Here is a 27,970-nt window from a genome sequence, read left to right as displayed (position 1 = left end):
TCCTGTGGTTCCCTGTAGGACCCCCAAGGGCGCCACGTAAAGACCTACGAGGTTTCTCTCAGGGAGAAGGAGTTCAACAAAGGTCCCTGGAAACAGGAGAACGTAGAGGCTGAAGCATCTATGGTCATACCAGGTAGCTGGGGCTTTATTACTGAACCAATTTGCCAATGAGTGATGGCATCAGTTGTCATTTATATGTCTTTCTCACCGCACACAAGTGCACATGCCTGTTTCTTAAACCAAGGTAATCAGTCCAGTAGTCCTCTGATGGTGTGATCTTTGTTTAAATTCAGGGTATAAAATCATAAAAAAGTTTACTCATCATATGCAGCCTCTGGGGATTATGCGTCTAAGTAAATCGCGATCATGATATCATGCAGCCATACAAAACCAGCTGTTTTGCAAGCATAGCTGGCCCAGGATGGTAAGTGGTTCAGCCATCGGTCTGTGGACATTAGCTCAGGCTTTACAGCCCAGGCTCGGATGTTATTCCATTCAGCAGTTCGTGAGGCAGAAATGAACCCTAGCAGATGTTCAGGCTGAAATAGTTTTAAACCACAGCAATCCAGATCTGTCACCCTCAACAATCTTCAGTTTGTATTTTTAGGGCCTGAGCCCGGAGGCACTCCGGGGCGAAGACCCTATTAAGTTTTTAATGCCTGATTTTCACATCCCTCCAGGTCAGCGTCTGCAACATGCATAAGAATGCTAGCAGGCTGCTATTCATGGAAAACATAGATTTACTATGACTGGTAATGCAAATGTCTGTTGCGGCTCTATTTGAATGCTTTGTGTACATTTGCCATATACTGTTGTCTGTGTGCTTGTATTTCAGTGCCGGAGCCATTTGGTGGCGCTATAATCATAGGACAAGAGTCCATCACCTACCACAACGGGGACAAATACCTGGCCATTGCACCTCCCACCATCAAGGTAATGATGTCAAACAGTAGGCTGTAAGAATGGACTGATGTCAAACAAAGTCAAGTAGTTTGTTCATTTCTGCATTAATGAGGAAAGTGAGTTTAACGCTGCTGCCTCAGTTAATTCAAAAATAAAACTGATCTCTTTGTGTGGCGAATCACCAGGACTAAAGATGTTTTCCCAGTGACCGGAGCCGTGATATTTTCCTGTCATGATTAGGAGCTAATTCCCAGGGACATGTTGTGGTCTTGTAGAGCTCCCAGCTCTGCCGGTAGGAGAATGTGTGCTATGTGGAAGCACCAGTGTTGTGTGATACTCTGATAAACACACTGAAACTGCTTGTCCTTGTTGTTGTGATTGATGTTTATGTTGCGTCTAAAGCCAGTGTTCTTCGCCAGGCTATTTGGAGGCTATGATAATGACGACTTAAGCTCCCCGCGCAGCTTTGCTTTTCGTTTCGTCTCATCAAGATTAAGTTGCAGTCTCCACAAACCCCTGGACCCCGAGGAGCTCTGCATCCTGCTGCTATAATTAGAGAACATTCTCTCACTGCTCTTCGGTGCCGTGGTCTCGTACATTTTAGAGAGATTGTGTCAGATTGTTCACAGAAAGTGGCCTCCTCATTAGAGTTGCTTAGCTTCATTGAGTTTTCAGGATTTTTTTTTTTTAAAAAAAGCCCAAGATTTTTGTTGGAGTACAAATGTGGGGTTTTAATATAATTGGTCACAATTAAGTTCAGACAACAGTTGGAGAGTGAAATAATTCATAATCTACAGGATACAGAAGCAGACAGCCATCCTCCATCGGCCCAACCTGACTGCAGCTACTGAGACCTGCTTTGAATTACTGTCAACTTTCAGCTCCAGCTGTGTCGTGAACATGCGCCTTCAATGTAAACTCAAACCAGACCTGAATAATCTTACTTTATCAGCGTGCGTGTGTGTGCATTGAGTACATAAGCTGCCCAGAACAGGCAGTTGTCAAAAAGACATAATGAAAAGAAGTGAAAACGTGACCACTGTTCTAAGCAGAAGACACTCTGCCCATTAATCCCTATGCTAAGCAGTCTCCAAAACAACAAACTAGCTCTGTCATGGGGGGGGTGTGTGTGACTGTGTAGTTCTCATGGGGACCAAAGACCAGTTCTCATGTGGTACAAAGTAATTAAGTTGAGTTAAGTTTGGAACTTAATTCAAAGTTAAAGTCTAAATTGAGATTAGGTTAAAGTTAGGGACAGGAATCAGTCAGTCAGGATTTGGGTTAGGCTGTGTACATGAATCTATGTCAGTGGAATGTCCTCATGAGAATAGGTGTGTGTGTGTGTTCTTGTACTTGCTACATATTTAGGACTAGAATATGTATTTAACCGACAGAGTGAGGACATTTCTGGAAAATGAGGACATTTTAGCCGGTCTTCACATCTTCAAAGGGCCGTTTGAAGATCAAGACTTGGTTTTAGGGTGGAGGTTAGAATCAGGTTCAGGTTAGGTTTAGGGTCAAGGTTGGGGTCAGGCAGTCAGTTGAGATGGTGAGGCTTAGGGTGAGGGGCTGGGGAATGTATTACGTCAATGAAAGTCCTCCCAAAGATATAAGTATAAGGGTGTGTGTGTGTGTGTGTGTGTGTTACTGGGCATTCAGTAAGACTGTGTAGGTGTGATGGTTGGTGTAAGAACTTGATAGGACCTGAACATTTCACGTTCATTCTTCAATCCAGGGGTGGATGAAGTCTTAAACATCTGGGCTTCATCTATTAGTTTCCTAGTCACCGAGTGTACAGTACTATGAACATTGACAGTCATCCGAAGCGTGTACTTGTACTTATCTGAGGATCTCACCTGCGCATCGCCTTTCCTTCACCTCTTTTTATGTATAATTTTAGTAGAATAACTGGTAAAAGTACTGACAGACAAAAACAACATCAAAATGTTTATTTTTCTGGTTTACCTTTGAATAAACCTGGCAGTTATTGAATCATAAATGATTTGAAAAGAGGCTTTGTCAATTCCATCACTTGAATAATTAGTCAAACTTAGTTAAAGAATATCAATCTAAATTTTAAATCCATTTCTCCCAGCGGGATGTGAAAATGTGTTGTATGAATACGGAATATGAATTTTATGCATGACAGCCATGCAGGCAAGTCTGATGTGACAATCTGCGTTGCGTATTCATCCAGAAAGCCCAGCAGGCTTTCTGATGTGTCCTGTTTTAACAGACCAGTTTCTCTGCGGAATGCCAGACCCCCTCCATGTGATCTTAAATTCATGCGCTGTGAAAAAAGACCGAACTTTCGTTTATGAGCAGACACGGTCTTAACAAACCAAAAACAAAAAACCCAAACCTGACAGAATGCTTGGGGATTCTGTTTGTGTCCGTGAGAAATTCTTTGAAATCTCAATCAGTAAGCTTGACAGCATGTGACAGAGTAGGCTCGTTCAGCGGTATAAGTTACCATGGTAACCGAGCAGGAAATACTGTAAGCCACAGTAATGGAAGGAAACTCCCTCTTAAATGAGAGAGAAATTTCAAAATAAGCCTGGATAGTTCTTGATCCTGCTGGTCTGGACTTGTAACAGGAGCCGTGAATAGCGTCATTGACTGAGTCTGAGAAACTCACACACCCGTGAAAACAAGACTTCTGCAGGTGCGTTACCTTAGAGGAGATACGCACAGAAATGGATGTACTTAGTGATTAATTATTAATTACTTATCACTTTGAAGGTATTGAACTACTTATCACTTTGAAAGTATGTAACTAATTATCATTTTCAGGGTTAGCAGCAAACCCAGCATCATTAAATGAGAAACCTGTACAGTAAATTATTATCTATTTATTAAATGTGTCTAACACTGTTTGTTGTTCAAGTGCCAATACAATCCATAGCTTCATACTCTCAGCCCCCCCAGTTAGCTGTCACGTCTCCACAGTATCATTACCCAACGCCGCTTGGCACATGTGTTCAAGTGAAAAGAGATTTTTTTTTTTTGGCATCTGATGATATTAGGGTGATAATCATCTGAAAAACACAGAAGCAGATATTTTGATTTATAACACGTTTTTGTGGCAGCTAATTATAAATTGTCACTGTTGAGCACAGAAGGGAAAAACAAAAGTTGGATACCAGAAGTTCTGCCAGTATGCACGTTCGTGCTCAGGGATTTTCTACTGGTCTGCAGTTCTTACTAGAGGGATGCTGGGAGTTACAGCCTAACCATAAGTAAACTCTGACTACTTAGGTCCAGTTGAGATGTACTTGTGCTTTATTTCACTGTTTTGCTCAACTACATTTGAATGAAACATTGATTGATACTGATACTTACTTTGTTGTAGGGATGACGGTTTTTGCCCTCACAAAACGTTAACACAGTGAGGTTTTTGATGATCGCATCCGTAATGTGGATAACAGCTAAAATAAAACAAAATAGCTAAAATAGCATTCTGAATTCTTTGTCACAATATTGATATAATACCAATATATTTCCAAGCCCAACGATGATCAGTTGGTTTAATATGCGCAGTTGTATGAGGGCTTGTAATTCAACATTATGGGTGTAAATATTAACATTACAATGACGCTCATGTGCGAATAAAATAATGATAAATGAATAAATTAAATAAACAGTCATCAATAATACATTCATTCAGTCAGTAATGATAATAGCTCTGTAACAGGGTCATGGTCAGACTTCTAATTACATTCTTATATAGTCTTCGCCCTGTTTTGTACACAGTTACCTGATGCAGTGACAAGCAGCCTCATTAGATTCTGCTGCTCTTCTAGGATGTAGTCAGATTTAAGCTGCACCTTGGGGAGAGTCTTTGTTTTCATAACGAGCGGAACAAAACAAACACCCTGACAACATGTTTCTGTTGTAAACAATCTCATATAGGTCATTCGTGAGTGATCTGAAGATGCTGTGTGAGTGTGAGCATGATTGAACTTGCATTTGTGTGGTTCACTCTTGGTTGCAGCAAAGCACCATTGTGTGTCACAACCGCGTGGACCCTAATGGCTCACGGTACCTGCTGGGAGACATGGAGGGACGTCTTTTCATGTTGCTGCTGGAGAAGGAGGAGCTGATGGACGGCACCGTGGCGCTCAAAGACCTGCATGTGGAGTTGCTTGGAGAGGTCAGCCATTAATTTTACTCTCTTTCTTTTTAAAACTGTCATCTAGTCTAAAAGGACCACCTTCTCTGTTGTCTGCTTATTTTTCTCCTCCTGCTTTTTCCTGAGCGCCTTGTTGTTACTATTGACTTTTTAATGGTTGATGGCATGACAGAAGCTAATTTGTCTTTCCACACATGTGCAGGAGATGAGAAGAGTTTTCAAACCTCTTTGTTGCTTACTTGCCAGGGTGTCATGAATCCCTCTGAAGATGATTTGGACAATGACAATATGTCAGTACCACATTCAAGGCCGACAGCTTTTAACTTGTGCTACCTTTCACTGAATATTTGCTGAGTAGTTTAGAGAGGTTAAATCCTTTTTTGTGCGACTCCACTGAGTGATGCTGCAGCCCCAAACAATCAAGGAGAGCAGGACTGCTGAGCAGGAGACAAACAGCTTTTCCAATCCTTCTAAACTTTATTTTTAGGAGCACTCTGGCCAGTCACCAGGCAGCAGTGTCTCGGCATTAAAATGTCAGACAGAGAAACCTATCTTTATGGCGCATCAACGAAACCAGAGTGTGAAGCTGTGTTCACACTAACACTGCTGAATCTCACAGCCTCACACACTTTTGTCTTTATTCAGATCACTTGGGAAGGTTTTCAGCCACACTTAAGTTTCTATGTCTGTTTGGATAGATGTGCATCCATCTACCACCACCACCACCACCACCATCATCATCATCATCATCATGGGTTAAATAGTTTCACTATCAGTTGTCCTCATTCACCTTCCTGCTGTTGCAGTCTGACAGTTGCACCAATGACAGCTGTGCACCATTTTGTCATCCCGAGGAAAAAAATGTCCCAACCAGTGTCTTCTTTTATTGCTGCTATGACATCCAAGGATGGGGTCAGGGTTGTAGTTTGTTGTTAAAACACCTTGAACACTAGTTGCCTCCCGCCATTAAGCACGAGAAGTAGAAAATGGAGGAGAAGCTGATGGTTGCTTTGTGTGGCCAGTCATAGGTCACTTTGAGGATAAAACTTGAACGTAATTTGCCATCAGAAACACTTACGGTGTATCTCATGTTGAACCACTGCAGACTGTAGATGCTGCACCATGCTAACTTTCTATGCTATCAGAACATCTTGCTGGTCGTTAAGCTATCTGAGAGCAGGCGGGCGGCGTTGCTGGCTCCGTTGATGACAGCCTTATATCTGTCATGCTGAGATTGCAGATAGCTGGGATCTGTCTCTCCTGGGGAAACTCAAGATGTTGTTGGAGATGTGAGGTGCTGCTCAACGGTGCTAGCTAGCATGTACACAGAGCTGATACAGTTAACCTGTACAGAGACATTTCAGCTCGTGTCAGCAAACCCTGCGACGGCTGCCAGCTCGTTCGGTTTCAGCTGCAGATGTCCAGCTGCAGTGGTTATATGTGATGCATTGCTCAATTCCACACTGGCGACACGAGCGTGCCGTTGCTTTCAACACTGCATTCACACTTGTTTTCACTCCTCTATTTTTGTCTGTCAGCTTCAAGCCTTCCTATTAAAATTCTGTTGAGCTTGAGAAAGGTGTGTTATTGCTCCTCAAAACAGAGAAGCTTATTTGGACTCTGTTTATCTTGAACTATAAGATTGGTCTCATACAAACCATGAATCATTGTAGAGAAAGAAAAGCCATTTTGTGGGGGCAGATCAGTTAAACACTACACATTGCTGGTGAGTACATCAGTTGACTGTATCGATGCATCAGACGGATAGTATCATGCAGCCACGTTGTCCTTGAGCAGTGACATCACTGTTATCAAAGTCATCCAATCACGGGGGCAAGCATCCTCTGGTTGGTGCTCTGGGCAAAAAAAAAAAAAAAATCAGTGTTAACCACAGAAATCCGGGGATTAAAGTTCTGTTGTTACAACGGATTTCTGTCAGTATGATGCCATGTTTGAGATCAGTGACTATCTGAGTGAGGAAGAACGTACAGGTAGATGTCCCAGACTCGGTGAGCCTTCAAAAAAGCAAAATCTTAATGGAAAGAGGAACTGTAAGACTGTTGATAAAAAAAACAGGCTGATAAGACTTGATAAGATAAAGATCAAGTCTTAACAAAACCCTACCCTGCAGCTGGTTGGTGGCTTCACTCTCACTTTGGGAGGATGGGCGCGTCAGGGATTGAATCCCTGTAATATTAGCCTCGTTTGATTTTATCAGACAGAAATACTGAACTGATGCGATGCGATCACTTGGCAAAATCCGAGCGATTACTCTATCAGTCAACATACTTGTTTCACTTTCTCTTGAGTCTAATGTGACAAGTCCAACCTTTTTTCATTAGAATGACACGTACGTGTTTAGTTTTGTTTATTGTTAAGTTACATCAAATTTTCTTGAGAGGACTCAACATCACTGAACCCCACACCCCTCAAACCACAGCATCTGAGCTTCCCGGAAGCCCAAGGAAAACCCTGAGAGCTGAAAAGGTGAAACAGACTGTTAAAGAGAGAGTTCAGTTGTTCTGATGTGTGCTTGCATGAGACACTGATCCCTAGTCAGTGTCTCTCCTGCTGTAGATGACGGCCAGCTCGTCCTCTGCATGGAGAATCAGCAGCAGCAGGAAGCCTAGGAAGGTGCTGCTGTGGTATCAGGACCAGCACAAACAAGTCTTTTGAATACTAACAGTGTCCAACAATGTCCGTAGTCCTACGAACAACCACAGCTGTGGATGCCGTGCACACTGTCATGCCTGCTGTATTACGGCTGCAGCTGCACCTTGCTACAGGAGGAATGTAGTCCCTAAAGAAAATGGCTGTCTGGCAGGAATGCATGGTGGCAAAAATGTTGAAAGTGCAGCTTGTTGGTGGTAAGACATGTGTTTGTGCTGGTATTGATTCCACAGCAGCACCTTCCAAGGCATCTGCACTGACTGGGCATCAGTGTCTCATATAAACCCACATCTAAATAAGTGAACGTCCCTTTAATGACCCAGATGCTAATGTTAATGCTGCATGAAGGGTGGACACACTGTGCGCCTTTATTTTGTTTTGTGTTTATTGCTGTTATCCTTGTGGGAAGTAGAATATCAATTCAGTATTGAAAAGTAAAGTGGCAATGCTCCTCTCATCAATAGCAATGATGTCAATATGCCATCACTGAAATGTTGTCAGAACGTGTCACAAAACCCCTGCACAGCGTTTTTCCTCTGGCATCTTCCCAGCGCCTTGTCAGCACCTTTCTACTAGAAAAATGCACACAGGCCCTTAAAGGTCAAATATAATCAGGATCCTCTGTTTGGAATCACCAGAGAACAAATTGATGTCTCATAATTTTTTATTTAACTTGTCCAACCATAAAAATCAACAAAAAATACTCACTGTTCAATTCTAGGAGGCAAACTAAAGCTTGCAAATATTAGAACTGAAAAGACATCTCTTTTAAGACTTGACTCACATTTTTCAGGATTAACAAAAGAGAAAAGATCTAATCCTGTTAACCTGACCCCCATCAACCTCTCATTCAATCCCCATCCCTCCACCAAGGGGATATGACATCATAATAGCTTTGGCCATTCTGCATTAATTCCAAAATCAAATGAATTGCTCCTCACCCGAGTTCTACCATCCTACTTAAGACCCTCAGACAGATCAATTGGCCTCTTGCATCTTTTTGTTCATCTTGTGAATTTGTTCTTCCACAAATCAAAGGAAAACAAGAAAATCTAATGTGAGATTATTGAACCATGCACGCACAAACCTCCTCATACACACCACAAACCAATAAAGTGTTGACAGGCCATGTTAAAAAAGAAAGAAAAGATGAGGAAAATACATCCCAGGGCAGCAAAAGAAAATTCCTCTGAAGAACACAGCAAGCCACGTACTTTCTATACTTTGTCAAGTTCATCTAAAAGCTGAACATCTGCTGTGTCACAGGAGAGCCTCCCTGATCTTCTCCATACATGATGGTGTCAGAAAGGGACGCCAGTTGCTGGTTATATACCACTTCCTGCTCGCTCCGAGGCTTGATTTCATTAGCCGTAGTGGGTAGTCACCGCGTTCACGATGTGGTTCTGTACATCACTCATTATCTGGCAGTTGATTGAGTTGTTTTCTATTGAGGAGGGGGAATAGATTTGAAAGTGGTGTTTCATGGCGCATGCCTCCACTTGATTGGTTCATCAGTAGCTTATTAGTCAGTCCATCAATGGCAAGGAAATCCCTTTTTATAAAGATTCACGGAGCAGTGGCTCCTCGACCAGCAATAATGAAGTCAGAATGACCGCAAAATGTATTGATTGATTTCTTTCATTCATATCGCTTATTAACCAGGGATCACATGCACTTAGCATTGATCTCAACATGTGAGTAGAGATGCGTCACACCAGATTTAGCATCTGCAACAATCAATCAACAAGCATTCATTCATTATTAAAAGAATGAATGTTGGTAAAATATTTGTCTCATATTTTGTCATCAACAATATTTCACAACACAAACTCTAGGATTTACCAAGCCGATGAGTCATGGAGGTTTTAGGCCAGAGAAGCGCTGACTTGTAAACTTGACTCAAAGTCTGATGTGGACAGAGAGCGAGACGCATTTTCAAGCTGTCGCTCTCCATCAGAGTGCAGGAAGCCTGCTGTTAGTGACTGAGATGTTGTGTCTTTCTCTCTCTCTCCTCTGACAGACATCCATTGCTGAGTGTTTGACCTACTTGGATAACGGTGTGGTCTTTGTGGGCTCCAGACTGGGCGACTCCCAGTTAGTGAAGGTAAGCAGCAAAAGATTATATCAAGTGATTCAGGAATAATCTGTCAGGATGTGCCAAACCTGAAATGTCAGTTTTGTCGGTGTGTGAGTGTGTAGGCTTGTGCCTTTTATGTCAGTTGAATTTTCTGCTGCGTAATGAATAATTTTAGCATGTGCAATAAAAGATGGAAGTATCATGTAAGTATTTAGTCCCCCTGATGTGAAAACTCAAACAAACATTTAGGCCACCATTTTAAATTTGTGCTCATCTGTCTGTTTCATTAACTAGAAGTTTTAAATCTGCTTCCCCTGGATAGCCTCCTCTGTCCTCTCAAGTTTATCACTACTACAGTTTTTCGTTTTGCTGCTTCTATTTCCCCTGATATTTGCTGCAGAGAATTTACTGCATGCATGGAAACGTTTACTGCAAGCAGCCTCTGTAATCTTTCTTGCGTGCTAGGAGACCATCTACAAGAGCAGCAGGAGGCAGAAGGGATCAAAACAATAACACTTAAAATACACCAGCGCTTCCATGACCTGTCATGTCGGCAGAGCTGAGCTGGTCTCTTTACTTGCTACACTGACTTCCTCTGTGCTGCTTGCATCTGTGTCTGTGGAGTTTTCTCAGGAAAGTCTGTGCTCTGCTGTTTTCAAAGCCACTTTTTTTCACAGACATGACCACATGCTCCTCTTGACCTGTATTGTTTGTTTTAAATGAAGGATTATGGAGACATGCTGACTTGATTTATCAATTTCATCATGTAAAAAAAAACCCGCAATGATTCTATGCTGTTTCACTTAGAATAGCAGGAACAGTCTTTCACTTAAACCCTGACTTTATTGGTTAATGCATCAAACTCTTTGCGCTGCATCAAGATAGGACTTCACTTAACCACCAGTCTTAAGACAAACATGCTCATGTTTCCACAGATTAATGCACTTAATGTGAAATTAAACAAGGGGCGGCTTGATGAAATCTAGCAATGACACCTGCGTTGGTCTTTGTGCGGCACTTATGATAGTAGTGACTCAAAAGTTATAAATGATGTGTGTTAATCCTTTCATCCAGTGCTCCCCCAGCATTTCTCTTGGATTCTTACGAGGGCTCTGCTTGTTCTCTTCAGCTCAACGTGGACAGCAATGACCAGGGCTCATACGTGGCAGTGATGGAGACCTTCACTAACCTGGGGCCCATCGTGGACATGTGTGTGGTTGATCTGGAGCGGCAAGGCCAGGGCCAGGTAAACACTGAAACCCTTCTTGTTTAGTACACAACCAGAAAAACAGCCGACACAGCACCTGTTTGATTTAGAGGTAAACCACTCAGATAGAACCAAAGGTTGTGTGGTGGACATGATTATTCGCTCTTAACAATCTCTAGGTACTCTTTGGAGCGTATGGTTGAGTCTGTATCATCCTCTTTGTTACAGTCTTCAGGGCTTTCCACCACTGATGCAGCCGGCTCTCTCCACTCAACTTAACTGTTTTTGTCAGCAGTATTAAGCACCCAACACACACAACAACACTAACACGCCACTGGCCAAAATAGCGGGGTACAATGTGTTCAAGAGATTCCTGCTGACATCAAATAGTTGGCTGTCTCAGTCTTTTGTAGGCAGTCTGGAGCTTCTTTCTTCTTCTTCTCTCATCTATTCCTTTGTTGTCAGTGGCCCCTGTACTCCTGGCATTAACATGCGCCTGCTGTCCCAGTCCCTCCTGATAAGATTTAGCTGGATTGCAATTACACCTGATGTTAAAATGCATCTCTGGTAAACAGATTGAAGTGGGCTCTCTTGTTCTACTGCAAAAAATTCACATTGCTATCTATGCAAATTCCTACATTAATATTTATACCTTTTAAAATTGACAGTGAGGAGGACGGTGTCTCTTTCTGCGGGTATCTTAACAATCCATCATCTTTAGCACGGCTGTATGAACTGAAGTTTGTTTGCCCTCAGCAGTTGGGAAGTAGTTTGTTTTCTAAATGTGTATAATATGTAATGTATGATCATGTCAATTTTAAAAAGTAACTCGAGGACAGAAGTTTCAAATCCCCATCAAATAATGAGAAATCATTCTCTTTGTTTCTGAATTAGCATTTGAAATACAAATGATTGGAAATTGGGAAATATTTAAAAACACAGAAACATTATAGCAGTTTGTTCTTTGTGTTGCTGTTAGGGAGGCAGAGACAGATGAACACAGGAGTGAGGAGAGATACAGTACTGAGATTTTGTTTGACACCAGGCCTCAGGGTACTTGATGTTCCAAAAGCAGGGAACCACTTGAGCTCTGAACGACACTCTGGGTACGGACCAGCACGCAATCAACCTCTGAGTGCATTCATCCTCACATTCTAGCTCAATTTAGTCTGTTCTGACTAAAAGCTATTCTGGTTGTTTTTTTTTTTGTTTTTTTTTTTGCCATTTTGCTGTAAGTCTGTACGAAGCAGGATTAGCGGGTTAGCGAGGCAGCTTCAGGGTCAGCCTGGGATTTTCTGCACTGCGAAGGTGGATCGCTATTCAGGGTTGTGTGTCACTGCTACCACAAATGATGCCGAACTCACCTGCTCCCCGGGAGGTTAGGAGCTAAGATACAAGGTCCAAACATGCACAAGCTCCACCTACTAACCAGTCTCGTCTCACGGACAATGCTGTCACCATTCATCCCACTTATATTTAAACAGCAGTGTTCAGATCCTTGGAGGATCTCCCTGGAGTTTGATGGACAAAACCTCCTTGGTCTTTCATACGGATTTTTCATGGGGGGGATTATTTATGGTAGCATCTGTAGCCAGTGAGATGAATCACGGTTACAGTCCCTCAGACACGGCACATTTATAGATTAAGATCCAGTGGCAGTCGAAACAGTGATGTTGATATTGATTTATACACCACCTATGCATTTAATGCCAATCAAAGGTGATTATCGTCAGATCTACTCGTCCCTTATTGATGGAACAGTGATTCTGAAAAGTCTGTTAATTGATGCGTTCACACAGTCGGCTATTTCCTGCCAGCTCTCCTTCCTGTCTCAGGCAGCAGCAGCTGTGTATTCTGGGTTTATATTCCTCATTTTGAAGGATTTTAATTTGTTCCCTGTTCAGTTAACATGCAGCTCTCCGTGTTGGCCATAGTTGATCTAGTGCTGACTCCGCCCCTTTCATGTGAACATGCCCATGAAGAGATGGGAGATGCTGAGTTGAATATAACAAATTGACCCCCGACTGTGTTAGTTTGGGCCGATCCACCCAGAGCACCTTGGACATACTGATCTTGGATTACAGGACAAACTATAACTGAACCTCACTTCTGGTCACCACAAAGCATCTTGTCATAAATGCACTGCAAGTGCAAATTTGATGCTGAAAGTGATCTGCATAGACATGCACTCTAGCAGAATTTAGTCAGTCCCTGTTTGGTGCTGGGGAGTATAGGCTAGGATTATGTGGTCTCTGGCATTAATGCTGTTAGTGAGCCATGACTGGATGAATATTTAACATCCTGGTGCTCCCCAGTCTGACTCAACGGACCACACTCATTTACCGTCTGGGTGTTCGGTGCCTCTTATGTTGTCATGTTTGGTCTACAGCTCTCCACTATGGTCTGTTACAGAACCATAAATTTGCATCACTTCACCAAGCTGTGATGTTGTGATGTACTTCTACTACTACTACTACTACTACTACTACTACTGCTACTACAACTAGGACTACTACAAATGACAATGACCATTCACATTAGACTGTTGAAAATACTTGCAAACTATGTCGCTCCATCAGACATTGTAAGCGAAATGTCCAACATTATTGTGAAAAATGAGGATTTGCCGATTTTTGGCTTTTGTGATATCAAACGGAGCTCCTTTGATTCTTAGATTCTCAGAAAAAAAACAAGCAATTTAAAGATGTCACCTTGGTCCAGACAATAGAGAAATCAATAATGAAAATAAAAAGAAAACAATCTCACAACAGTGAAATATGAAAGGTGCTAAACAACAATCAGTTCAAAGGTTATAATACTGCCTGGGTTTTGGCTGCCTTTTCTATTTCTATTTCTCATAATATAATGCTCAGCAAAGTAATTGCTGAGATCTGGGAACATGAGGAGATTGCTACAGCATTTAGCCGCCAGGTTATCTAAACCCCTTAATTTGAAAGGAAAATGGAAGGAGAGCTCACCTGAAAGAGTAATTCTCCCTTGCTCAAGGTGAGCAGAGAAATTACTACCTAGATAAATTAGACTAACATGGGGATTTATATGAAAATGCTCATTGAACAGCTCCTTTTCTCTGTGCTTTTTTTTATCACTGCGTTGGCAGATTTCAGCCACAGTTACACTTGTTAATAATTAGTAAGCAGGACATTGTAATTATGTGATTTGAATGAAATGAGAATAATTCTTTAAACACTCATAAAGGTTTCAAAAAGGAAATGTCAGTAAGATGATATCACCAGAGTACAAAGATGTTGGCGAATAGTAAGACAAGTAGAAAAACACTTCACAAAAAGCTTATAAAAAATAAATTCTAGCATTCATGCCTCGCCTGATGTTAAGCTTGTTTCCCTTTGCTGTCTTCAGCTGGTGACATGCTCAGGTGCATTCAAGGAGGGTTCTCTTCGGATCATCCGCAACGGCATTGGGATTCATGAGCATGCCAGCATCGACCTGCCAGGAATCAAAGGTAGCTGTGTGTGTCTGCTTGTGTCTGCGTGTGTGCGCGCGCGCTTTACCTCCTCCTTCAAGTCTTGACACCGTTGCGACCTTAATCTCACTCCAAGTTGACAGTACATCCACTCGCGCCTTCACATCTGTTGGTCTCTCCTGGCCCAGACGCCAGCTGTTGCTCGTCCAAGCTCAGCATGTGAACAGATGTCAAAGGTCTTGGCTCAGTTCTCTCGAAAGATCAGGAAAGGTTACGTTGGGGAAAGATTTGTTTTCATTTGCCAGAAACAAGTATTAATACTCTCGGTACTCAAGTAAGCTATCGTTAGAACCGAGAGAGGCAGGGAGGGGCTTAAGATGTGTGAAAGACAGGGTCAACAGAAATGTAGTAGAAAAGAAGTACCGGTAGATATGTTGCTGTCCCCACCGTCCATGTGACATCTGGCTTTTGCGCAACTGTTTTTCCATCATGAGAGGCGGACCGTCTGACTGAAGGCAGAGCCCCTGAACGCCCCACTATCTGCCTTTAAGGACAGAGAGCAGTGAGCTTTTCACAGCCAAAAAGGCGAAATTCAAGAACAACAAGAGATCACGGAGGCATTAGAAGACTAATGTTGGTGGACGTTCAAAGCTAGAAAACAAACTAGTATTGACTCCGATGAATGATGCGTGCCAATCTGAATGTATTTATTGGAACATTGCTCACTTCTGATTACAGTCCTGCTCACACTCCTCACTACAGTCTGCAGAGGCAGGAGGCAGGCCTGCTGCGAGATCAGCCAACAGCAAAATTCAGTTGCAGTAGTAAGACTTCACCCAGCTGAGGGGAGTCGCTCTGCATAACAATAACAGAATATGGAGAAATTAGTTACTTTGCACTAACATGACGAGACTTGGACCTGAATCAATCAACAGCATGAGTGGACATTGGTTTCAGGCTTTGAGTAGGTTAAGCTGCCTGAGGGTCCATGTCTGCAGTCTAAGTGGCTGATGTTGTAGACCACCTGGGGGGTTTAGTTCAGTCCCAGTTGGACATGAAAGGCTTTTCACACCTCCTCCCGGACGCCTGTCTTGTGTGCCCCTCGTCTCTCTAACGTAGGTTGTTGAGGAGCAGTTGTTTGTTTCCCGATGTACATGTCAGTGCATGCCAAGTGTCAATTTGAAGAATCCCGTTTAACGACGGCAGACACCTCTTAATCCTGGAGAATTAGGTTCCTGTCCCAGGATTGTCCTCTTATTCTAAAAATATGAGACGCAGGCCAGTGAAGGTCTACTTGCACTTGTTAGGCTTCAGCTGTTTATTGATCATCTCTGCCCTAAAAGTCTGAGCAGTTGCCTCCTGCCCCCAGCTGCTTGATGAGAGGCAATTATTCACTTAGCCAATCAATGGCTCTCTGGGAGCGATCTGCAGCCTGCACATCTGAAAAACATGGCAACACATGAAATAGTCAAAATTGAATTAGTACCTCTCCTTCTCCAAGAAGTTCTGAAAAGTTTTCTTCTGGATTCTCTTCCAGGTTTGTGGCCGCTGCGCTCTGAGGCAGGCAGAGAGACAGACGACATGCTGGTTCTGTCTTTCGTGGGTCAAACGCGGTGAGTGACTGCAGTGGAGCATACCAGATAACGGTACAGTCAATTCTGAATGTCTTCTCTCATCTTATCTTAAGAGTGTGTTCTTCCCTAGAGTCTTGATGCTGAGTGGCGAGGAAGTGGAGGAGACTGAACTTCCGGGCTTTGTGGACAACCAGCAGACGTTTTACTGCGGCAACGTGGCCCACCAACAGCTCATTCAAGTTAGTCTTCACACACACACACATACACACACACACACACACACACACACACACAATCGGCTGATGGCCATTAAGAACATATTTGCTCGAGCAGAGCTCCCCCTCGCCAGCCTAGCACGACACAGCTCTCTCTGAACATCAGCTGAAGCAGGAATATTTCACAAATTCAAAAATTGATAATAAAATTTCTGTCTTCAACTATGACCTCTCCCCATTTGATAAGATACACTTTGCTGGAGCTGAATCATAAATGTTTGAGAGTCATGAATATGAAAAGTGCAAAAGGACTTGACGCTGAGATGAGATGAATATTGCACTTCATTTAAATGCAAGCTTCATCCGGCCTTTTTCAAACGGACATCAGGCCTGTAGGGAGTTCTGCCTCCTGTTACATCAATCATACATCTTTAGGTTGTTATGACAAGAGTTCTGCCCGTTTTAAGGCTTCCACCTTTACTCAGTCTCTTGCTGCTCAGTTAGTTTGAACTGGTGAATATTTTTTCATCCTATCAAGATAGTTGCTTTTTGCCCAAATACAATAATTGTGTTCCTGTCAAAGAACTTTGATTCATATTTTGAAATATCACATCAGAAAAAAAAATGGCTGAGTGAAAAAAACCTCCCCCAATTTAATAAGGTTTTATACTCACCTAAGGTGTTTTTTCTCTTTTAAAATAAAAAAAAGTAAGTTTCTCTGATGTTGACCAATTTTTCAAATGTCTGAAAAACATAAAGTCATAAAACGCCTCCACACTGCTCATTCTGAAGTATTCAAAATGTCCTGAAGCCTCGACATGACAAGTTGTTGCGGGAAACGTCACTGACACCGTGTTTCAGCCTCACTAAAAGCACAGCTCATGGCTTGGAGCTCCAGGCTGCAGTGAAGCTAAAACATGGCATCCGATAGAAATATGCTTTACATGGCCAGGTTCATTTGCTCCAAACCACTTGGTGGAAACGGCTGTGATTAGCCGTTAATAATTGTCATTCTCTCTTTTTTTTTGCTGCATTCTAAAATTGGCTCGGCACTTGCACGGAAACATAGCTAATCTTCAAATGGTAAAAGATTGTTGATGGCGGTCATGTGGCTGACGATGGCCCCCAGCAGGAGAAAGTGTCGACCACAGCAAACACAGCATGTTGATAAAGACCCAGCAACAATGGAATTATGGTGGTGAAAACAGTTTTCAGGGGCATTTTTTCATTTAGACTCAAAAGATAAAGCTACTTTAACCACACAGAGTCCCTGCAAATACAGGAAGACTTCAGGCAATATTTTTGATGTTAAAACAAGTGAGTCGATGTAAACATGAAAGAGTTCCTGCCTGTGCTAAACCAGCTATGAATTAATGCCTAACTCTGCACCTCTTTGCAGCTTTTAGCTTTGTTTTTGCCTCATTACTTTTTTTTCCTCTATCACAAGTAGTTAAACTTTGCTTCTTTAATTTCTCCCAAATAAATACATTTAAAAAACCAAAACTGAATGCAGGCAGGAGTTTCCAACAGAAACTACATGCTTAGTTAGACCCAGACGTTGGCCTCAAAACATTAAGACGAGCGTCATTTAACTTCAGTGTTTCTGGTCCTGCTTAGAAGCCGTGAATGTTGTGTATCTTCTGGTACCAAGTATGATTTAATACATTTATAATAGCTGCAGAAATGCAATATTAATTAGCTGTGTGAGTCTGTGTGCGTCATCCAGACAATATCCCCTCACCAAACTTTATAGGTGTGTGTGGAAATTGAAAAAAAAAAGGGTTTGTTAAAAAAATGATAGTGAAGTGATTTATTTATATGAATATATATAGGAAATCTGGAGTTTTGGGGGGAGCTCTCCTGTATCCTCATGGAGAATTGAACTCTTATCTTATCGCTATTGTGATATACTAACCAAATTATATTATCAGTCTACTTGCTCAGTTAGCAATCACAACATCTTATTGATTATTTTGAAGTGTTTATTTTATTAACATTCAAATTTAATCTAGCATTAGATGTGTTACAACAACTGATTTTTGCATCTCAAACGTTGCAGTAACAGTGTAGCCATCTGTTTTTACACACTTTTTCAATCCAAATACTAAATGTCCTGGCTCTCAAGGATTTAACTGATCAGCTTGAAACATTTATGTACTTGAATGAAGGTTAAAGAGGGGAATGGGACTCTGGATGCGATGTGTGATTTGAACTCTTATGACAACTAAATGCTGCACTGTTACTGTAAAGGAGTCATGACACACCACCAGAAGGCTGCAGCGTTTAATAATGGCAGGAATTATCTTATAAATGCTCGCGTACAACCTCCTAACATGGTAAGCGAACCTGACTTGTGAGTTCTGCCCCTATTGGTCAGTTTTGGTTCTGCACAGCTTTGATTATTACATTTTTGACAATTCAACATCTCCAGTTATCATGCTTGTGAGCTGTTGGCTGGCTCCCGCACAGAACTGAGCTGGTGAACTTGTTTCTCACTCTCAAGAAGTATTTTTACTTCTTTCCATCTGCCCTGATTGGCACTCAGTTGCAAACAGCTCCATAAACCAGACACTTTCATCTTCGTAACTGCTCCTTTATGGCCTCGATCTTCTTCATCTTGAATATGTACTGCAGATGTGAATCTTGTTGCACCGTCTTTTTACATGCTACGTTATATATTGTGTGACTGCTCTTTGCACCCTCTGTTGTCTGTGATGAGGCTTTTTCTTTCTTTTCACTTCATCACTGGGTGATTCCTCAGGGTTTTTTTTTTTTCTTTTTTCCTATTTAATTTTATGTTTCCCTGAACTTTACCTGATATTCACAGAGCTCTGGAGTTCACGCTCCACAAATGGAATCAAATTGCAAAATCTTTTTTGTGTGTGTGTGTGTGAAAATGCAATCATGTTGTTCTGACATCTCATAGAATATATTTCTGGGATCATCTATTTGATAAACCTGTTTTTTTTGGGGGGGGGGGGGTGAAGCCGTATACCTCATTTGTGTTTCATCACACTGCTGGATACCTTTATTGATGCATGTATTCCCTGGGTTTCTTTGAAGCAAAAATTCATTTTGTCATCAAAATTAACTTATGAAGCCAAAAATCATAAATTTCCTCAAGGGGCTTTACGATCCGTGCAAGTTACAACAGACTTCCCAAAGAAGCTTCCCATTAAACACAATGGGAAATAACCGTCACAACCCTCAGGGAGAGTCACTGTGGAAGGACATGTACTTAGCAGATCTGCAGTCACACAATATGTGACATTTGAAGATAAAACATTCTGGTGCATGTAAATAATAAATGTATGCCATGGATGCTGATGTTCAGCAGCTCTATATGTTGCCGAATGGGCCCCGAGTGTACAACGTCCTCCAGGAGACGCAGCTTGCAGGAACAGAAACACAACAGCGGGTTAGAGGAAAATTTCAGAGCAGAAGTTTATTAAGTCTTCCCGCTTTTGTCCAACTACGTACCTTATTAACTCATCAGGATTACTGGAAATTTCCTCGCTGTCCCTCAGATCAAGTACATTAGCTCTATTTTTAGTCAGTAGGTGGAGTGGAGGAGCAGAAATTTAAGAAACCTATGTTCTTGATGCTGTCAGAAACCATTTTTTTAAATCACAGTTTTACTTTAAAGAAGAGTAGTGTTTGTGGAACACATCTTCTCTTTGCCATCAGTCATAATTTATTTAGAGTCATATAAAGAAACAATCCCAGCACCGAGTCAAACCTAAGCTACGAGATTCACTTTGAACCAACGTCTCATTTTATCTCCTGCTCTCCACACAACATCCTCTCTGTCACTTCCTGGAGGTACAGTGCAGATTCATCTTTAAAAGGAAAAACTGTATGTGCTTCCAGATCACGTCTGGCTCCGTGCGCCTGGTGCTTCAGGACAGCAAAGCATTAGTAAGCGAATGGAAGGAGCCACAGGGCAGAAACATCAGCGTGGCTGCCTGCAACCACACTCAGGTGGTGCTGGCTGTGGGACGCGCCCTTTACTACCTCCAGATCCTGGCTGGAGAGCTCAAGCAGATCAGGTAAGATGAACCCCCACACAAATGCCAGATTGTCTCGGTGCTGATAGTTATATTGCCACTGTTGCACTGGGAGTTGACCCAAGCTCCTCCACTACAAATACAGCTGCCGCCTTACATCATGAACCTTCCACCGTCAGTTATATCTACACCGAAATACATCTACTGTAAATCTTTATTACCGACCTCAGCCTGAGTGGACATTTGCCGGACTTTACACCCTCAGAGGAATGTCGTCAGAGTGAGAGGACAGCGTCCCTCTGTGGGTTTGATGGTGGGAGACCTGCAGATGGGCTCAGCTAGATAGGTAGTTCAGGTTAAAATAGAGAATATTTATTCCTCTCCCTGCATGCCTCAGTGAAGACTTGTCTCAAACAACTGTCCACATCTGCGGCTCCACTGTAACCTACTCCCTGGTAGGGCTGTGCTGTATGATGACAGTTATCGTTTAAAAAAAAGAAAAAGCTGGTCATTTAGAATTATAATTTTATCATTTCGTTCACTGTTTTGTAAAGCAATACTTTACGGAAGTTCTTTTTTTTACTACATTTGAGAGCACTGCAGCACTAACAGGCAGTTAACAGGGAGCTGGACTCTGCCTCAGTAGGGAGAAATGACCAACTGGTTTCTAATCGAGGGTGGTCTTCTGTGTTTTTCCAAAGTGTCTCTTCAGCTCCAACACGGCAAACCTTTCTTACTACCTCCACAAAAATCACATCAAACAGTACATACGATAGTCGTGGAATGACAACCACAAATGTACAAACCCAGGCAACAGGTGTAATTCGCCTCATCAAGATTCCCGAAGACTGAGGGAGATAATGGCTGTCACTGTAACTTACAGCTGCACAGATGAAGTCCTGATTTACACGCTTGAGAAACAGGGTTCTTGAATCCAAGCAAATTCACAGAGCCTGCTAGAAATATGTAAACCCAGGTGCAGGTATTATCTGGTCAGGAGCACAAAAAGGCATCTGCAGCAGCAGTTAATTACATAATGGCATTACTAACCACTAGTGTTTTTCTCCTTTGCACCTCTGAGCCACATCCATTAATGTGTTGCACTGTTTTGCACTGAGAATTCCAAGCTAGCTGCCAGTACCTGAAAGCAGCCCTACAAGCTGGTGGGAGTTTTGTGCCGCTCAGATTAGAGAGAAAAGAAGCAAACGTTCAGAGTTTGAAGGACAAACATTGGTGTCGGCATACCAACCATAAAAGTGTGTTTACACTAAAAATGCTGCATTGATGCAGAATAAGTGTTTACAAGCAGTTTAAGGAATCAAATTTTAAGGTGCTGGAATGGTTAACGTGGCACTGCAGTCGAGAGGAGTCTTCTTATGATGAGACCCACGATACTCCACAGAATTGCTGTACTAACGTTTAATTAATCAAAGTCTAATTGACTATATTCCCAGTAGTATTCTGCTTTAGACTCAGAGTTTAGTTTTATAATTCTCCTGCATTATATTGGCTTAATATTAATTCCCTCCCTGCCAGCAGAACTCATAAATGAAAGGCTTTGCATCACATTTTAGGTGCAAAGCAAATAATGCAGCAGATTCAACAGCTTTGCTACATGTTCAAAGAAACCATTTATGCATGCAACAGAATTCTTAGTTTACAGTCTCTCTGACCTGCTGCTGACAGTTCCAGTATCCAACTAAAAATCATTAACCTGTAAGTTAAGAAGCTAAAAAGAATAAAAGGTGTATTAAGAAAATGTGCTGTAGTGGTTGCCTCTGTAGTTCTAATGCAATGAATCTGCTTTGAGTCATTATTGTCACAGTAGCTGAAAAGACCAAGGGTGCAGAGAAATGTTTTTCCAGAGAAAACATACTGTTTATAAAATGGCCACCAGAATTGCTTGAAGGGAGAGTGTGTATTTGCAGCCTTGGGAGTGTTCGCAAATGATGAAACCGTGAAGGAGACGGACTGAAATGTCTCCACAGAGATGTGAAGTAATGTTTGGTTTAGGCCCGTAAACAGCTGGTCTACTTTTGAGTCTTAAATATTTGTTGGATTACAAGTGTGTAACCTCCCATGGCTGAAATCTGCCTCTGAGGTGTTGATAGAATGGAAGTACTTCACACAACATGCTGTGAACATCCTATTTGTTCCATTGACTGCCTCTGTTTTCTTACAAGATAAGAATTGGTTCTGAAATTCTTTTAGTTGCAGCTACAAGAGGCTGTGCAATGAAAATAGGATCCAAATTTTAAAGTGAAAGGTGGGATTTTATACCTTCATGTTGTAATCTTGATAGATTTGATGGTGTCTTTCACATCAGAGCCATTTTTAGAATAACATAATGAGGTGGTCTCCTCATCATGAGTAATGCTCTCATTCAAATCCAGAGCAGTTGTATGTTTGGAAATTTTGGACGTTGAGGTTGTTCGAGGGGCTTTGTAGCCACATTTGAGATCTCATTACTGTTTCAGCAGACATGAGGGGTCATCTGGCAGCTCCTGGACATGTATAAGCTGCCGTTGGCTGATGGTTTCGGTTGGAATCCTCCACCGTTTCGGCTTTTTGCTGCTGTTTTCAGTCCCCTCGCTTCGTGGAACAAAAACAACACGTTTGTAGAAGCCTGTGCGTTGAATCCTGTCAAAGATTTGGTTGCAAAATAAGGCAGGTCTGTTAGTTGTTGTTGTTTTTTTTTGTGAATAGCTGTAAAATATATAAATAAATATGTAAAATATATATATATATATATATATATATATGTAACAAATATGAAGATAAAAACAAGTTCCCTGAATAGAACGTGGTTGAGCCCTGATGTTATTTCCCAAGGACAACGCCGCTGCATCCTGGGCTTTGCAGCACCCACAAAAATTACAATGGGCTGAGTGCTTCCTTCCACTATTGCAGAATAATCCAAATGTCTCTCTTGTACTGGATCAGCTCAGTGGAGGTGGGGTTTTTTTTGTTGTTTTTCTATGCGAGACTGTGTGACCTTGTAGCTCAACTCACCTGTTGATGGCAACATTTCTCAGTTTGCTTTCCTAGTGATAAGGAAACGTCTGTCTCATGTCATTTGTCTCAAGCGTGTCATACTCCTTGCTCACACCATGTTTACTCACAGCCTCTCTGCTTCTCTTAGCACCACAGAGATGGAACATGAAGTGGCCTGCCTGGACATCACGCCTCTGGGGGACGGCGGTGGTGAGTCACCGCTCTGCGCGGTGGGACTCTGGACCGACATCTCGGCCCGTGTGCTCAAGCTGCCCTGCTTCACAGCCCTGCACAAGGAAATGCTGGGTGGAGGTGAGAGAAGAGGGAGGCAGCATGAACTGACAGGAGGAAAAGGAAATCTTTCACCTGCTTGTGGAGAGAAATGACCAAAATGTCAAGAGTGTGTATTTTTGTCACCCAGTAGGACATATAACATCTCAGTGGGCTTCACACATCAACTGAAACTAGCAGCCACTCTCTCAAAACAAATACTCTCCCAAAACTGAAGGTATTATTTTGTCACCAACAGCAGCCTCAATATGGGCACCGAGAATGGAGACATACATGATGAGCCTACTATAAAAACAGAGCACAAGCAAGTAACAAGCTAACATTGAACAATTCCACTGATGAACTCGCAATAGTTCATTAAATTTGTAGAAAATGATTCCACAGTCACATTAATGAAGGTAGTCGACAAATTCATTGAAAGAGGAAATTTAATCAGCAATTCCAGCTCCTCGGGTGGCTGAGGGTTGTAATGAGAAAAAACAAATGTATTTAGTGCTTCATGTGCGCCTGTGAGAAGTATTTACGAATGTTAAATTATGCAAGAAATCACTTTTGTCGTTAAACTTGTGAGAAAGTCAGCAGTGTTTGGTGACAAAGTTTCCTAACATCAGGAACGGGTACACTTGCTTCCCAATTAAAACCTTCGTCAGCGAAGAATATCTTGCCCCACTCTTGCAGAGTCACACGTTATTTTCATTGTGAGTGAGATATCTGCTCAAACTCTGCAGAGCGTGTTCTCTCACTCACTCCCCTAACAAGGACATTCTGACTGCATACTTGAGATTTTTTTTTTTTTTTTAACCATCATAAACCGGAAACTTTCCCTCAAAAGATAACAGGCTGCTGTAATTGTTGTTATTTTCAGCTCTCAGTAGAAACATTTTAGTACCATGAGATTGCACAGCTGCCTTGTGGGTTTCATCAGCACGTATTACATTTTTAATTTAGCTTCACCTTTTTATGTGTATATTTTATGGCAAAATGGAAAGCAAACACAGCCCCCCCCCCTGCCCTGCTCCGCCCCGCCCCGCTCTAACGCTTTGAATTTTTGAATAAGAATAATAAAAAAAAAAGAAAATGATATTACTTTATTCCCAAAACAGAATGCAACTCTTTCAAAAAAAACAAACAAACAGGTTTTGTAACAGTTTAAGGGTGCCACCATGAGTCCTCCCGCAAGCATTCAATTACTGTGTTGGTTGAATCCTTGTCTTAGCCCTTTGTTATTATAATTTCTTCCAGCCTTTGACATGTTACCAGCTCAGCATGCTGCCAGCTACAAACACAATGCTAAAGCTGAAATATTTAGCAGGTTTAGGTGATGAATAGTTTGGACCGTTTATGGTCAGTTGAATAATTAACTTATTGCCTCAGTGGTGGTTTGTCTGTCTGTTAGCAGGGTTTCTCAGAAAGGGAAATCGATTAGAATGATAGAACTTAAAACTGCTGATGGCCACTGATTCATGTCATGTGATGCAGGCCACACTCATTCTCACTCTTACACTCTCTATTGGACTTCTGTTGTCCAAGCCTCATCAAGCCATGTTGGTAGGACGTTTGATGGCGGGCGTGTGTGTGTGTGTGTGTGTGTGTGTGTGTGTGTGTGTGTGTGTGTGTGTAGTCGAACCTGGTTCAGCTCTGTTTTCATGCAGTTTCACCAGTAGGAAGTGCGCCAGCAAAAAAGTTGAATTTCTTAATACAAATCACTCCTTCACCAAAATGAAAAAGTATACCAAGGTAACAGCTTTTAGACATCTCTTTCAAAAACTGAGTTATTGATATCACTAATAACTTGAATTGTAAAGGCTACAGGATCAAAACTTTTTTACTATTCTCTTGCCGTTCCTCCTATTTTGACGGTTCAAGGTGTTGACAAACAACAGCAGTTTTCAGCAATCGCTGTATTTTCTCTAGGACGTGCTCTCCGTCTGGCTGGAGCCAATGTTGACTTTGGATTTAATCGGCCTCCTATCAGAGAAACTGATGTTTGGGAAATGGACAAGACAGAAGACTTCATATCTTCCTGACAGCATTCAAGCTTTATATATATTTTAAAGTTACCAGACAGTCTGCCAGGACAATCAATGAGAGTTATTAGCCAGACATTTTTGCTGACATTTATCACTTCAGTGGTCAACTGTGAACTTGGGACTCAGGAGTGCTGGCAAAATTAATCATTTGGCTGTTTGCGCCCCCAGAGATCATCCCTCGCTCCATCCTAATGACCACCTTTGAAGGCAGCTACTACCTGCTGTGTGCCCTAGGAGATGGAGCGCTCTTCTACTTCGGTCTGGACTTGCAGACAGGTAAGTTCTGCTCACGCCAGCTCCAGAATAGCTAGAAGGAGCTTTGCAAACCCTCAAGGGCCTACAGGCAGAGTCATGGGCAGCAGTCAGTACATTTTTAGAACATGATTTCACGGGGAAGTGCAGGGCCACTAGTGCTATATTTGAATGTAACTGGGGAAGGGAGGGTAGGGGGGCAGAAGGTAATGAAAGTCTGCTATTTGTCCTCAGAGGAAGATGCTGTGCTTTCACTCTCAATATACCTGAGTTCTGTTGTGTTTGCACATGCAAACATCATCTGAGAGTTTCTTCATGGGTATCTCAGCTGACTGTTTTCTCTATTAAACTGTCAATCCTTGATCATCCATCACAATTATCTGAGAGGCAACAACAGTTTTGAGTCCAAAGTAACTGTCAGATTTTTGCCAAATAAGAATAGTTGCACGGTGTTGAGTCTGTACCAGGCTCTTGGAAGCCAACATCGACCAGAAACCTGGAGAGCGTTGTAAATTTGTACATAAAACAATGCTACTTTGTGTCCCTTGTAAACATCAAGTCCTGAATTTCATCAGGAACAGGATTCAACGGGCCGTCAACATGAAGCTCCTCGTTAACGTCGTGGAGACCTGAGCAGTTGTAGCGTGCGCTGAGGTCAGAAGGACCCAGAGCATAAAAACCATTGTCAGGTCATGTGAGGGTTTCTGGATGGAAAGATGTGGTTCATCAGAACAGACCGCCATGTTAGACTGTTGAGGATCTCAGCATTTGACTAGCTTTTGGAAGTTGAGTCAATGAGTGTTGAAGCTAACTTTACTGGCTCAAGGCATTCAAGTGTCTGTTATAAGGATCCATACTCCCACAACTGGAGTTAAACTTGTGTCTAAATCTTGTTTCCGTGGCCTCAGGTGCCCTGAGTGAGCGTAAGAAGGTCACCCTCGGCACCCAGCCCACTGTGCTCCGGACCTTCCGATCCCTGTCCACCTCCAACGTCTTCGCTTGCTCAGACCGACCCACTGTCATTTACTCCTCCAACCACAAGCTGGTGTTCTCCAACGTCAACCTGAAGGAGGTCAACTACATGTGCCCACTCAACTCTGAGGGCTATCCAGACAGGTCAGCAGTAGCACCAATTACTTTGGATTTTTGTCAGCCTGCAGTTTTACTGGAAATGTTTGTTGTTATCCTCCTCCGTGTTTTGGTGGGTTTGCTCCTTTTAAACTTCAACCACGGTTGGCTCAGATCCCCTCTCCGAAATACATAAATCTAAAATTAGTTTAGAGTTAAGGAGAAGGTATACTACTTTTTTCATCTTTAACAAAAACTGTTTCCTGTTGCTCAGTGTACATCAGCAGAACTGTCAGCCTGGCAGCTCAACCTCCATCCTCTCCTGGGTCCATATCGCTCTGTTACCACCTTCAAAAATAACTTTCTGGCCACAGCAATCAGTATTGATCCAATTACTTCAACCCTATCAGAACCTATCATTAAAAATCAGTTGGTGTAAAATTTCAGTACCTTGGAGCTTATCTGGGGGCGAAGAGTAAATTACATGTTTGAGAAGCTGAGCTTGTGACATTCCCCTGCAGCGTGTTTGAGACATTGAGAAGTATGGGCCTCTTCTACAACTGCAATCATATTTCTGTTTTTACAGACATGTTTTATAAAGTCCTGGAAAAACTGAAGAATATATATGCACAAGTTCATGATGTCTGCTTGTTTTTGCTATGGGAGGGAGCTGCTATCCTTCACCTAACGACTCCCGTCGACAGTAACAGTCATCCTCCCTTGTGTGTTCCAGTCTGGCTCTGGCCAACAACAGCACGCTCACCATCGGTACCATCGACGAGATTCAGAAACTCCACATCCGCACTGTTCCCCTCTACGAGTCTCCCAGGTCAGTCCCTCTCTCTCGGATGATGAGGTGGAACCGAACGTTGCAGACTCAATCTGCGATTCCCTGTTGCTGTGCTGATTTAACTTCAGCTTATTTGTCTTGCTGTTCTTCTGATAAAACATGTTTTTGTTCCCTCTTTTTTGTACTGCAATGTTTAAGTGACAGCCCTCATGCCTCGTTGTTGTTGTTAAATTATTAAAAAGTCGACTGTGGTGTTCTCGAGTTTGAGAACACAGACCGTCTCCCAGGGCAGCTTGTTTCGTTCCACTTAGCACTGTT

The 27,970-nt window shown here is 42.2% G+C and overlaps 1 protein-coding gene across 1 annotated transcript in view; it reads left to right on the top strand.

Moving 5' to 3' along the window:
* Window positions 1–27,970, top strand: part of ddb1 (damage-specific DNA binding protein 1) — a 48,289-nt gene that overhangs the window by 5,754 nt on the left and 14,565 nt on the right. The window contains exons 5-17 of the mRNA XM_086227200.1: window positions 19–133; window positions 836–933; window positions 4,898–5,056; window positions 9,726–9,809; window positions 10,912–11,028; window positions 14,368–14,470; window positions 15,969–16,044; window positions 16,136–16,244; window positions 20,091–20,269; window positions 23,370–23,533; window positions 25,711–25,818; window positions 26,703–26,910; window positions 27,596–27,691. Of these exons, the coding sequence (XP_086083326.1) occupies window positions 19–133; window positions 836–933; window positions 4,898–5,056; window positions 9,726–9,809; window positions 10,912–11,028; window positions 14,368–14,470; window positions 15,969–16,044; window positions 16,136–16,244; window positions 20,091–20,269; window positions 23,370–23,533; window positions 25,711–25,818; window positions 26,703–26,910; window positions 27,596–27,691 (1,616 nt within the window). The remainder of the gene's footprint in view (window positions 1–18; window positions 134–835; window positions 934–4,897; window positions 5,057–9,725; window positions 9,810–10,911; window positions 11,029–14,367; window positions 14,471–15,968; window positions 16,045–16,135; window positions 16,245–20,090; window positions 20,270–23,369; window positions 23,534–25,710; window positions 25,819–26,702; window positions 26,911–27,595; window positions 27,692–27,970) is intronic.

This window comes from Aulostomus chinensis, chromosome 2 (genome assembly GCF_037954235.1).
Source record: "Aulostomus chinensis isolate RoL2024-O1b breed Wild chromosome 2, RoL_Achi_v1.0, whole genome shotgun sequence".
NCBI classification, from domain to species: Eukaryota; Metazoa; Chordata; class Actinopteri; order Syngnathiformes; family Aulostomidae; genus Aulostomus; species Aulostomus chinensis.
The sequence above is the reverse complement of the archived record's forward strand: the minus strand, read 5'-3'. Positions and strand labels throughout refer to the sequence as shown.